General features: G+C 46.1%; 5 protein-coding genes across 5 annotated transcripts; 3 read left to right on the top strand and 2 right to left on the bottom strand.

Annotated features, from left to right (window-relative positions):
- Positions 1–256: 256 nt before the first annotated feature.
- On the top strand, positions 257–2,058 carry V865_002034 (uncharacterized protein; the record flags this gene model as incomplete). Its single annotated transcript, XM_066225844.1, has 5 exons — positions 257–814; positions 909–1,207; positions 1,346–1,511; positions 1,593–1,768; positions 1,845–2,058. The coding sequence occupies 5 exons, from the start codon at positions 257–259 to the stop codon at positions 2,056–2,058; spliced, it is 1,413 nt and encodes a 470-aa protein (XP_066081941.1).
- Positions 2,059–2,435: 377 nt separating this feature from the next.
- On the bottom strand, positions 2,436–3,623 carry V865_002035 (uncharacterized protein; the record flags this gene model as incomplete). The annotated part of the gene is made up of 5 exons (XM_066225845.1): positions 2,436–2,544; positions 2,688–2,930; positions 3,020–3,119; positions 3,192–3,297; positions 3,447–3,623. The coding sequence occupies 5 exons, from the start codon at positions 3,621–3,623 to the stop codon at positions 2,436–2,438; spliced, it is 735 nt and encodes a 244-aa protein (XP_066081942.1).
- A 268-nt stretch (positions 3,624–3,891) lies between these two features.
- On the top strand, positions 3,892–4,990 carry V865_002036 (peptidyl-tRNA hydrolase; the record flags this gene model as incomplete). The annotated part of the gene is made up of 6 exons (XM_066225846.1): positions 3,892–3,913; positions 3,981–4,357; positions 4,515–4,540; positions 4,624–4,725; positions 4,815–4,865; positions 4,939–4,990. The coding sequence occupies 6 exons, from the start codon at positions 3,892–3,894 to the stop codon at positions 4,988–4,990; spliced, it is 630 nt and encodes a 209-aa protein (XP_066081943.1).
- Positions 4,991–5,261: 271 nt separating this feature from the next.
- On the bottom strand, positions 5,262–9,872 carry V865_002037 (uncharacterized protein; the record flags this gene model as incomplete). Its single annotated transcript, XM_066225847.1, has 3 exons — positions 5,262–9,492; positions 9,564–9,710; positions 9,781–9,872. 3 exons carry the CDS (start codon positions 9,870–9,872, stop codon positions 5,262–5,264), a joined length of 4,470 nt encoding a protein of 1,489 aa, XP_066081944.1.
- Positions 9,873–10,981: 1,109 nt separating this feature from the next.
- On the top strand, positions 10,982–12,326 carry V865_002038 (uncharacterized protein; the record flags this gene model as incomplete). Its single annotated transcript, XM_066225848.1, has 5 exons — positions 10,982–11,052; positions 11,134–11,238; positions 11,530–11,608; positions 11,686–11,811; positions 11,886–12,326. 5 exons carry the CDS (start codon positions 10,982–10,984, stop codon positions 12,324–12,326), a joined length of 822 nt encoding a protein of 273 aa, XP_066081945.1.
- Positions 12,327–12,624: the final 298 nt, after the last annotated feature.

Raw genomic sequence — 12,624 nt, forward strand, 5'->3', positions numbered from 1 at the left:
TGTTACTGCGGTGGACTGAGCAGAGTACTTGAGTACCAAACCAAACATGACCATTGTTAGATATCATCAAAACACGCGTTATATAAGCAAATTACCTATTCGGGCAATTCTACCTCCACCCACAGCAGAATTATATTTTCAACAGAAAAGATGGAGGTGGTCCGTTCAATATTAAGCAACTGTTGACTTTTCTCCTCATCCCACCGCATCCATATCATCCATCACGGTAAGGTTGGATATATATCAAGAGTCCAAGATGTCAGGTATATCTCTAGCCGACCAACTGAAGAAACTCTCTTCAACCTCTCAACCCAAGACACTCGATCCGGAATCAGCTTACACCTCTTTAGATTCCTTAACCCTCCCGAAGAAAGATGATCCGAATGAGGGGAAAGAACATTACCTGGATGTGGGGCCTTCAAGGTTGAGGATGCAGCTGGATGATCAAGAGGGATCGGGAGGTACACTCAGAGGAGTCAAGTACCAGGGTGAGAAAGTGGGTAGAAGGAAGATCTTCGATGATGATGATGACGAAGAAGAAGACGAGGAGGGGCAGGATGGAGGGATGAATTTCGGCGAAGTAGAGGATAGTGAGGATGAGGATGACGAAGATGAAGATGACGATGAAGACGACGAAGATGAAGAGGAAGAAGATGATGACGACGAGGACGAAGATGAAGATGAAGAGGATGAGGACGAAGAAGAGGTCCAACCCAAACCTAAGTCATCAAATAAGACCTTAGATCCAATGGCCTCATTACGAGACTCAAGAGCAAAAGATATCGAGAAAGGTATAGCAATCAGACGACAGAAAGTGAGTAATCATGAACCAATCGAAGTTGACTGTCCCGCATGTAGCAACGTTGTGTAGTATACGAACTTACCATGACTCTTCTGACTATCTTCAGGCACTGTTCGAATCCCTCTTAACCCTTCGTATAACATTCCAAAAAGCCCTTTCATCCTCTACTTCCTTACCCAACTCAATCGACGTCTACCCTTCAGACCCAGAGGGTGAAATAGCGAGTAAGAAAGCAGAAATCCTCAAATCCCTAAGCGATCTAAATGAAAGATTATTCACCCTGAGAGAGAACTTGTTGTTACCTGGTGCGGAGAAGAGCGTAGGGGATAAAAGGAAAAGGGATGATTATGATGAAGAGGAATATTGGAAGCAGAGCGCAGTGAGGAGTTTGGAATTGAGCGATTCGTGAGTCTCTTCTTACTTTTCCTGGCATATTACATATCCCTCCGGACAGACCTCTCCAGTCTCGTCGTTAGGAAACTCTTCATTTATCGAAGAGAGTTGCAATGATTGCTGACTTCACTCCCCACGCACACACAATAGCAACCACGACCAGATCGTTCCCATCTTGAACAAGTGGTCAAGTAAGATCCAAGCTGCCTCTTTACAACTAGGATCCAAACAAGCAGGGGGAAGTAAATTCCTGCAGAGCGTAAAGAACGGTTCAGGAGGTGTGGTAGAAGCTATCGAAGCTGGTTTGGCGAGTAAAGTGAGTGAACCACTAATCCCAGGGAGTCTTCAATGGTGTAGAGAATGATCACTAATATCGTATATTTCCGTTTACCTATAGAGAGACTCGGAGAAAACACTCATGGAATCTGAAGAATCAGCGTACCGGTCTTTACTTCGAGAAGTGATTGAGTCCCGCTCGGGATCAGGTCCAGCGGCTGATCTGACTCATCTGAGAAAGGAGAAGAAGAAGAAAAGAGAGGCTGAAAGAGGTGGTAGTAAAGGTAGAAAGTTGAGGTGAGTTACTTATATCCATATCATTTCCATTGAGGGAAATCCATTTGATCGCTCATATCGATGTTTCCCTTCACAGATACACTGTTCATGAGAAAGCACAGAATTTTGTGGTTCCCATACCACTCTCCAATGGATGGCACGAAGAACAGGTGGACGAATTGTTCTCTTCGTTGTTTGGAGGTGTGGGTATGAGCGGTGGTGGGGCCGTAGCTGAGAAGAGAGTCGAAGTTGATATCGGCCAGGTTGACGGTGAAGGACTGAGTGGTTTAGGTGGATTGAGAGTCTTCTGAGGGAAGTTCAGCAGTGATAGGTCTATTGCATCTGATGATCGCATAGAGGCTCAAGTCAATTGATTTGTTCATATAATGTATGCATATACTTGTTTATACGTTTTAGGCTCAAACGATAATTACATGAATGATACCATCGAACATCTTTGGATCGGCCGCCTTTCAATGTTATGCGGTGGGTGACAACGTACTAAAAGTCAAAGAGACATGTGATGTGTATGCATATGCAAGGTATCTGAAATACGTCCATAGACTATATTTACCCCTCATCCAATATAAGTCCTGACTTGAGATATCCTCTCTCAACCAAGTCATCCCGACAAGCATGTCCACTCCGTGATTTACTATACTCTGTTCCTGCACCTGCTTCGAACTCCTTAGGCAGAACCGTTGGGCTGTTCACTCTCACCCAAAGCTTTGGCTATATCCTCGCAGACCATTATGATAGCACCGTGAGGTTCGACTTTGGAGTAATAGTTCTCTTCGCTACGCAAGTGAAAGAATGGATGATCAGCTCCGTTCCATATTATTCATGACACTTGGCAGGCAGATGAGGAGGAAGAGTTTGGGTTATTTCGACTGTGAATGATGACGAAAGAAGCTTGATGTCGAGAAGGCAGACCACTTACATGCCAACTTCCTTGAATCCCAATCTCTCATAAAACCTCTTAGCATCCTCGTTACCCACCTGGACATGCGCCAGCGCTCGGTTGACCTTCACTCGAGGAGGGGCGACGGTGAGGGAAGCTCGGGTGTTGGTATTGTTATCTGCTGGGATGGGCGGTGGGGGTGTGGTGGGATGTAAGGAAGCTTTGAGTGAGGAAAGGAGGAGGGAAGTACCAAGATTGAGAGATCGATAAGGTGCAAGGATTCTAAGTTGGTTCAAGCAAGATCAGTAACGAGACTAGCAAGCTTTGTGATACTATGGGTTGACAGGTCGTGAGACCCGTTTCATACTCACGCAAGTGTCAGGATCACCAATGTTGGAGGTTCTTTAGAACCTTTGGCCAGATTATCGAATTTACAACAGATCGCTCCGACAGGTATATCTGCGTAGTAAACTGTTTTGTCATACAGTGACATCAGCATGACTGCGATGGATGAGGAAACGGTCGAAAAGGTCGATTACTCACTCAACTTGTTCACGTCATCCAACAAAGGATCTCTGACTTCCTTATAGAACTTATCAGAGTATACGATAGGTATCACTACGCTATTGATTCTTCTTAGAGTACCGGACTGATCGAGCATCAGTATATCGTCAGCTTCCTTCATCCTAAACTGAGTGATCTAGATTTGAAGAGGCATCCACCAGTTCACGATGGATAATCTTACCTCGAGCCGATACATTCGCAGACTTATTTGGGAAGAAACTAATCCCCACTCACATTATTCAACGTCAGACTGGTCAAAGTCACTTTAACATTCGGTTTAACAACCTTCTTTCCTTTTTTACTTGACGACAAGTCCAAGGTCGTATGTTCACCTTTCAACCCTGATAAGTCGATTGGGGCAGATACCGTACCGGCTGTGCTATATGTGGGTGTAGTAGCTGATTTTGACATCCTGGATAGTCTTTTGGTATTATTCGACTATTGAATAATGATCAGCCAGATGAGAGAAAGTTGAACTTGCTCGGTCGCAACTGAAAATCCATGATTCCATCAACCTTTGTGATGGTTTATTGAGGTTGAAGAACTGATGATGTCACCACTTCCGAATGATAATGATTTCTTCGAAAGATATCCAAAGAGAATGTAATTTTGTACTTGTTCAAGTGTACTTTCGATTCATCCTTGGTGTGACATCTTGACCACTGTTTTTGCAGAGATCATGAGCTCAATCAGGATGGACGGTGAGTCTCTTCGAGTTGTAGTGCATATAGCGAAAGTATTTTAACTGACCCATCCCCCTCTTCATAGGAATTCTCTCCCCCCTCGTCATATCGATCATAGCCTTCGCAGTAGGCTACCAAGCTCATTCCCTCCTATCCACTCGTGCCAGCCCATCTTTACTCACTCCTACCGACTCTTCATCCAAACCCAAGTCAAAATCAAAGAATGATACCAAATCTGTCACCTCCAGCTCTGGTTCGGGAACAGATACAGAATCCGATGCTGAAGATACAGCTGCAGCATTATCATCCGACTTGACATCGACCAAATTTAGTAGTTCGGAGGAGATGAAATTGGTCCTGGTAGTGAATGACGAGTTGAAAATGACCAAAGGGAAGATTGCTGCTCAGGCTGGTCATGCGACGTTGGCTTGTGCGTTGACATTGAAAGAGGCTAATCCGAGGGTGAGTTGGCTGAACATGCGAGTGCTTGAGGTTTTCGCATTAAGAAGAACACGGCGACCAGCTACCACCAAGGAGATATCAAGGCAGTCTCCGGACTGATGGTTTATCCTACAGTAGATGAACGAAGCTGATGGATATCCTGTTTTCGTGTACATAGTTATTTAGAGCATGGCAGAACCAAGGGTAAATATCAATTCCACTTCTTTCGGTTCTCCCCAATCTACAATGGAGCTTTATCAGGCTAATTTATCTATCTCATCTCACAGTCAACCTAAAATAGCATTACGTTGCGCCAACACTGAAGAGCTCGAGATTTTAGCAGCTCAAGCTAGAAGTTTGAATCTTTGTGCTAGGACGATAAGAGATGCGTGAGTTGGCATATTCCCATATCAACACGATTCATCACCATCATCAACTCATCGTACGATCTCAGCTGACAAACTTATCACACTTGTAGCGGAAGAACTCAAGTGGCCCCTGGGTCGAAAACAACCGTCGGTATCGGACCGTGAGTCCCCGTTCACACGATATGAAAACTTACGGAAATTGCACTGACATAATCGATATTTCCTGTATTCCAGAGGTCCAGCAAGAATTATCAATACAGTTACGGGGAAGCTCAAGCTCTTATAGATTATACGATGATATGTATGCGCATATATCGGTATCTCCGTGCTGCTCGCTACATCTGCTTTTTCGTCGAGTGACATGAAACAGGTTGATACATACAACAACATCGTCGTGAGATCAAGAAACCAAATACAAATACCAGATCAGGGTACTAAAAAGCTACAACGAATGCTGATAAGAGCACGTCACAAATCAACTGGCCAGTTCAAGGTACAAGAATGAACAATGCTAATACACTTGAGAGAAAACCCCTAAGCACTTATCCTATCTCCTCTTACCGCTTCTTCTTGGGATCTCTCTGCTCACCCGCTTCAGAAATTTCCCTTCCCTTCCCTTTCCTCTCCCTACTTCTACCTCTTTCTTCCTCTGCCCCCATAGGAGTTTTTTGACTACTACCACCCTGAAGAGTACTACCTTCTATGAGAGCAGCTCTGACTTCCTGCGGGAGTCTTCGTCCTAAAGGAGCATTTCCTCTACTTACACCCCGACTTCTGGCTCCTACGACACCTGTAGATGATGATGACGACTGCCCAGCAGAAGAAGAGGCAGGAGCTGATCGCGATTTGTATTCTGGGTCCCTGATGATATATTCCGTCCCCGTCTCGTCGATATAACTTCTCATACCAGGAGAAGGTGATCTTCCTCGATTGATCTCTTGCATCATCCTAGCCGCTTCTGCTGATTGTCTTTCTGAGTATTGCTGAGACGCGATTTCGGTCTGAGCCTGTACTACACTCGCTTGTGCTTCCCTGGCTAGTCGTTGCAGATATACTTGCTGATCAAGAGGTATCGGTTGATTAGGGAAAGCCGCCGCAACAAGTGCCTTTCTCGCTTCATACTGAGCCATAGCAGTAGTTGGATCGGATGAACTTCTTCGTCTGCTACTCGACGCGAGAGTTTTTCGGTCGGGCACAGTTAATTGTCGGCCTCCTTTCGGATCTTGTGGAGGAGGGACGCTGGTATCCCTCTTGTTTCTCGCTTCTCGGCTTCTCTCCGGTATCAAATATTGTACGGCGGCACCAAGGACAGCTTCTCTTCCTAGTTGAGTGGTCTGGGCTGTTGCACCAGCAGAAGGATCGATCGGACTTGCATTGCTACCTAAAGAACCACGAGGTGTAGGTTCAATAATCTTGAGCCTTGGACCAGTCTTAGGCTGTTCGACCACTTCTCGTGGTTCTTCCGCTGTGGATTGCTTGTCGACCTCTGATGGATGTTCCATTGAACCGGGTCCGGAGAGACGTCGCACCCTGAGTGGCTGCAGAGGCTGTGGAGGTTGTGGCGGAGCTGGGGAAGGGATTCTGGTCACATGAGGAAGAGTTCGTATGGGGCGAGTTGATAGGGGCGATGCTGATCGAGATCGATTGATCCTTACCGGAACTTTGATGAGTAAATTTCCGGACAAACCATAGGCCCCGAAGATACCAGGTGCTGTAGACAATGGATTAAACACCTCTGTCGTGATTTGCGGGGAAGGATAACCGAGGGATGTGGAAGGGACCGGAGCGGGGATTGCCGGAAGGAAGCCACCTCGCCAGGTTGGAGACAAGGAGGCGAAGTCAGGTGATGATGGTTGAGGAACCATGTCGGGAGGTACAAGAGATTCACCGGTGAATGCTTCGGCCCATGTCCCCAGGCCTGATTGTTGGCTCGGAGCAGGTTCGACAGTTGGAGGTTCATTCACTGATGAGCTTCCAGCTGCTGGTAGACTCGGATAGTAGTGCTCAGTTCCCACTGATGACGAGCTTTCAGCAGGAGGGACAGCAATACCTTGGACAGGTGGCTGAGGAGCAACACCGGTGCAGGCGGCAAGGAGACTTTCCTCCAAAGATGTGGGTAGAGTGGTTGATACACTTGGGATAATCTGAATATTGTGACCAGCAAAGGCAGCTGGCCATTCTTCATAGATATCGAGCGGCACATGTATGGGGTTTGAAGGATCTCTGGAACTGCTTGAGCTTTCAGCCTCGGCAAGCAACCCAGAGGACAAGGTAGCGAGGTATTCGTTCCATCCGGCAGTATCGAGGAATGGTAGCCTCGTCTCTTCTTGGGGGGCCGACGCTTCAGGCGAGGGTGGCGCAGGAGTTATAGCCAGTGCTCGAGGGGTAGTCGCTCGAGGAGTAGGTGATCGAGGAGGTGCTCGAGCAGTGATTACTCGAGGAGGAGCGGTTGAGCGAGGATCCACTATTACAGGTGGCCTTGTTGGTGCTGAATGGCCCATCGCACGAGCAAGAACCAATGCTCTCATAGCAGCAGCCTCACGGTCGTAAGCTGGATCAAGAGCTCGCATAGCATCGGTTCCCAGCTGCTTGAGGCCCGGTAGTATCGGACCGGGATTCTGGGAAAGGAAACCGTGAACCGCATATATGACAGAGTGGTGAAAAGCTGATGAAGCATGATGAGGATATGGTACTGGTGGTCCCTTTCCGAAGGCAGCGTTGAACAATGGTGGCATGATAGGATCCACATACGGGGTGTTTGGTGCCAATGTCACTTGGGACGTGATCATTCGTGGATTGATTGTTCCAGATCCAGATGCAGCAGATGCTGCCACATTACCCGCACTTGAGCTTGACGATCCAGCGGGATTAGCAGGAAGATTCTGAAAAGCTGAGAAATGTGGTGGCTGAGGGGCAAAACTGCCGGTGTAAGGTACAACCGGTGAAGTGGTAGGCATATCTTCGGAAGATTGGTGTGGTAGAGCGGGTGAGGTAGAAAGTTCAGGAATTTGTTGTTCTTCTGAAACTCCACTTCCGATATCGGATGGTCTAGCTTTTGGTTTCCCACCTCTCAACCTCAGCGGATATTCCTGTGCTTCCTCAGGGATGCAATTCCTATCTTGGGAGCTGGCAGAATGATGTCGTGCATGATGATATTGCGGAACAGGCATTGGTAGTCCGATTGATTGCTGAGATGTCGATTTTATCTCCTCTTCGGTGTCATTGACTGCGTCCTCCACGCCCCTTCTCCATCGAAGCATTTTGATCCGATTTGAAGCTTTTTGCACATATTTATCGGGATCCACTTCGGATATACCCATGAAAGCGGTCGGTCTATAAGCCAAAGCTAGCTTCTGCATGATGGCCAGATCTAGGGCTTCGATCCTTTGCAGCTGTGTATAAGGTGCAGAGCTGGGGATTGCGATAAGGCGAGGTTGCGATTCATGACCTCCAATCTCTGTTTCGAGAGGTACTTGATAGGATCTATGGCTCTCTAGAACTAGGCAATTCGGTCTGTTTGATACCCAGCAATCACTTGGATAATAGTGGGTATGTAGCGGCATCCTCTGGGTAGGAGTAGGCCTTGCGAATGGTCTTGCGAAGGTTGGGTACGGTGCGGCCGAGGCCAGACAGACTATGTTTGAACTTCTGGGTGGATACGACGATTCGTTCCTGGTCCCATCATGGCCTCTAGTCTGGTAGGAGCCATTGAGGGCGATGCCAGAGATTGAAGACTGACAGTCCTGTGCATTTTTACAGTACCAATTCTGGTTATCTTCCTCCTTCATCCTCTTGAACACTGTTTCATCCACGGTTGGGATGGGTCTCGAAGTATCATAACAGTTCTCTGATAATCTGTCGTAGGAGAAGTGATGGACACCGGTCATCTCTGGATGATTCGCCCATTCCTGTACGCTCCTTAGGGCTTCTTGAGCTGTTGGACGACTTAGCAAAGACACTTCTTCCCAGAGTCTTTCAGTGTATCGAGATAGGTTTCTTCTGAATTCATCAGGATTATCTGTGTGATCAATTCCAGTCTGTGTGATTACATGAGTGATGTCGATAGCTGGTGCAGCACCCGGAGGAAGGTTGGAGATGGGCGAATTGCCATTAAAAATGAAAGAGGGTCTTCGTGCAGGAAACATCGAAGGGGGTGGAGGGTTCCTGATTCTTTTGAGAATCGGTTCACCTTGGGAAGGTTCAATCACCTCCCATCGATGAACCACAGGAGCATGTTCGAAGTGCTTGGATCGACGCTTCATCGCGGCCTGTGTCGGTGGCGGTGAAGAAGTTGGATAATCTGGATCCTGAGGAGACATAATTTGTTCGAGGAACGATGGTTGGATCTCCCTTGACGGATCGACCAAATGGCTGGATGACCAAGGAGGTAATCGCCTAAGATCTTCGATGGAAGGTGGTGAACCATCGATGCATCCAGTCTCGAGCGCTTTATGAGCAAGCTCTACCCTACGATGTTCCTTGTCCACCTCGAGTCTCTCGAGAGGCGAGAGAGGGATGTTGACCGGGATGGAAGGTCTCAGAATGCCAGACCGAAAGGCTACTTGACGACTCTGGTAAAGGTACTCGGAAGCTTCGGGATCGCTTACACTACGTCGACGGACGAAATCACCTGTTGATGGTGAGGAGGGCGAACGTTTGACAGTGGATGTGAGAGTGGGAGAGCTGGGTGACCCGCTAGTGAGAGGTTGTTGACTGATTGGTCTTCGAAGCTTGCTACTAGGCGAGGAAGAGAAGTTGCGAAAGGTGCTGGACATGAAACTAGTGATCCTAAAGTCAGGAGTAAGCATAAGTATCTCCTGGATATGTCAAGGATTCATGGGGCTACTAAGTGAACTTACTTTCCAGGAGAATGTTTGAGCCTACCCAAAATGGTTTTCTTGGTAGGTGATTGCTCGGGAGGTCCAGCGGTTCCCTCCTCAATTATCTTTTGGACTGGCTGAGATGGTTGAGGGACTTCGGGATCAGGGGAGAGAGGGGTACGTTTTCTGTATGCATGGTAGAAGAGTCAAATAAGGTGAGTTAGAAGATCAGATTGTCCGGGAAAAGGGAACTTACCCCCGAAGATCAGGTCCACCTTTCGCACCAGGAGGTATAGGTAATTCTTCACCTTCCAAGAGATCAATTCGTTCCAACTCTTCTGCCAACATCGTTTCTGTCCCAAGTAAATCCCGATCAATGTGTTTATGCATTTCTCGAGCAACGATATCGAAATCGGAATCACCAGGTTTAGCGATTCTGAAAGATCTTGGGAATTTGGGTTTAGGTTCTATTGGATGAGTCTGTTGCTCAAAATTGATTCAAGCGGTTCGGTCTGAATCTGTTGAGTCGAATATCTCACGTCAGCTCAGAATGTGTCTGCTGTAGTATCGACTTCGGAAAAGGGATGAAACAATCACTCACTCACGACTTCGCAAAGCTTTGTCGACTATCACGAGTGGGAGTAGAAGAAGAGTATCGAATTGCAAGAAAACTAAGACCCAAACTAAATCGGAGGGTCTGAAGACGAAGAGAGAAATGATTTCCACAGCGTGATCGAGAACTCCGATATCTTGGGATATGTGTGGAAGGAGATGGTCTTCTCTTCCTTCCTTCGACATATAAAAATTGATCAGGATGAGAGGATTGCTGAGATGGGGAAGAGTGATATAGTACAATTGGTAATAAGGGGTGGTATGAGGGAAGCTGGAGAGGGAAGAGTAAGAAAGAGTAAAACAGTGTAGAAGTAGAACTTGGAAGGTATATCCAGTAAATCAGTCGCCTCCCTACTCCTACTGCGAGGAATTGGATTGTATGGTTGATTGGATAGTACTAATCAAACTCTAATCGTATATGATACAGACATATAATCATTATCATTATCATTATCCTTCAACGTAAACACACCACTACTACGCACGGTCCTTCCCTTTGAGTGATGGCCATCAGATCATCATACCACCATACCATCATCTATCAACAAGGCATTTTGCATCAACTTTATCACACATTTGCTTCTCTCTCTGTCTGCACCTCTCCAAACCATTTTGCATTCATATATCTCCATATCGCCCTCTCGAGCATATCTCCTCCCTTTGTGCCACATCGCCACTACACCACAGCGTGGATCTAAACTCCCGACCAAATTATACGATACCATACGTCACTCGAGACCACCCTACTCCAATCAATCAATCAACTTGACTTGTTCAGTCTTCTTCTCTTTCTCTTTCCTCTCTTCATCCCCATATTTGGGCTCTAAGCAAATCCTCTTATCACGATGGCCTCCATCATATCCTCAATATGGCCTATACTATCTTCCTATAGACCGAACGCAGCTAGGGACCGTCAGTGCGCCTTTTTTCTTTTTGACTCCCTCTCACTTGTGCTGTCTCAACCTCATACTGATGGATGTATTGATCTTCTATATAGAGCTCAAAGAGAGAAGACGCCCTTGAGATTTGGCGCGTTCGAAGCTACGTACATACCACCTGGATGGGGTGTGATAAGTCCAAGGAACGATAAACATGCTCAGAGGTCAGTCAACTTCCCAATCCCAAACCTTCCTTCTTATCACTGCATATAAATCATTCATCCTCTCACTCAACACAAGAAACCGAAACGACCTATCGTTTTTGCATCTCTACCTTCCCAATCGAAATGATGTTACTTAATTAGACTCTGACTTGACCATTCGGTCAAAGGAGAAACAATCAGTCTCTAGAATTACCCTGATCACAAACACTCTTTTTCCCATCTTACATTGTGTCTCTAGTTCTGTGTCGAACATAGTGTGACTGACAAAGTATTGTTGGGATGTGAAAATAGACTATACAATCATATTCGAACGGTAGCATTCTGGCTTGATGCCGCTCCTGTCTTAGCAGATCTCGGCCTACCTTTCAGAGTGAGTATCCCATTCCTGATCTAATAAATGTTCTCGTGTGAAATGGGAACTAATCGTTTCTATTCCCACCCTTGTAGGCAGGTCTAGATGATATCATCTCCCTTGTACCAATCTACGGTGATCTACTCTCAGGTGTTCTGCAACTATATCAAGTCTGGTTATGTTTCATCTTTGGCGTACCCAAAAATATCCTAGGATATATGGTGAGTTCAAAAACATCCCCCAACTTGCTCACCTTCTCAAACGAGCTAACTCCCAATTCTTTGCTCTACCTTAGCTACTCAACGTTATATTAGACGTTATCGTCGGTCTCGTCCCTCTACTAGGTGATTTCCTAGACAACCTGTTCAAATCGAACTTGCGTAATTTGGCATTACTCGAAACATGGTTATTAGAGGATGAACGTGCCAAACGTCGATATCACATATTAATCATGCCGGAAGGTAACGAATTCATACCTAAACCGAAATCATCAAGATTCTCTACATCATGGTTTGGTAATTCCAATTCAAACAAGAATGCACTAGATGAAGAAAGAGAAAGAGAGAGATTGACCGGGAAAGTAAAAGTCACAAGAAGGATGGGTAAGGATGAAGGTGAGAAAGGACCTTTGAACGAGACTGCACCAGAAGCAGGAGCAAGTTCAACTGCCGGTGATACAACTGGAACGAGAAGAAGGACGAGAAGAGCTGATCCAGTGATGGATCCTCTTGATTAGATGTTTGTAGATATGTTTTTAGATCTGTAGCTATAGTATTCACGTTAGGAAGATGTATCTATTGGATTGACTTACAGTCAAGTCTGACGTTGGCATATATTGGAATAATGCTTCTACCAGCGACAAACATGTCGAGTTTACTAATCAGACTGATCCTCTTAAAACAGCGATATATGCATGGACCCATGGATCAGTAACCTGAAAATATAGGATGCGAAGAAGAAAGAAAGAAAGAAAACATGACAAAAGAAACATATATACAATGTTATAACAGTTCATTAAGAGATTCTATGTAAAC

This window comes from Kwoniella europaea, chromosome 1 (genome assembly GCF_036810445.1).
Source record: "Kwoniella europaea PYCC6329 chromosome 1, complete sequence".
In the NCBI taxonomy this organism is placed as follows: domain Eukaryota; kingdom Fungi; phylum Basidiomycota; class Tremellomycetes; order Tremellales; family Cryptococcaceae; genus Kwoniella; species Kwoniella europaea.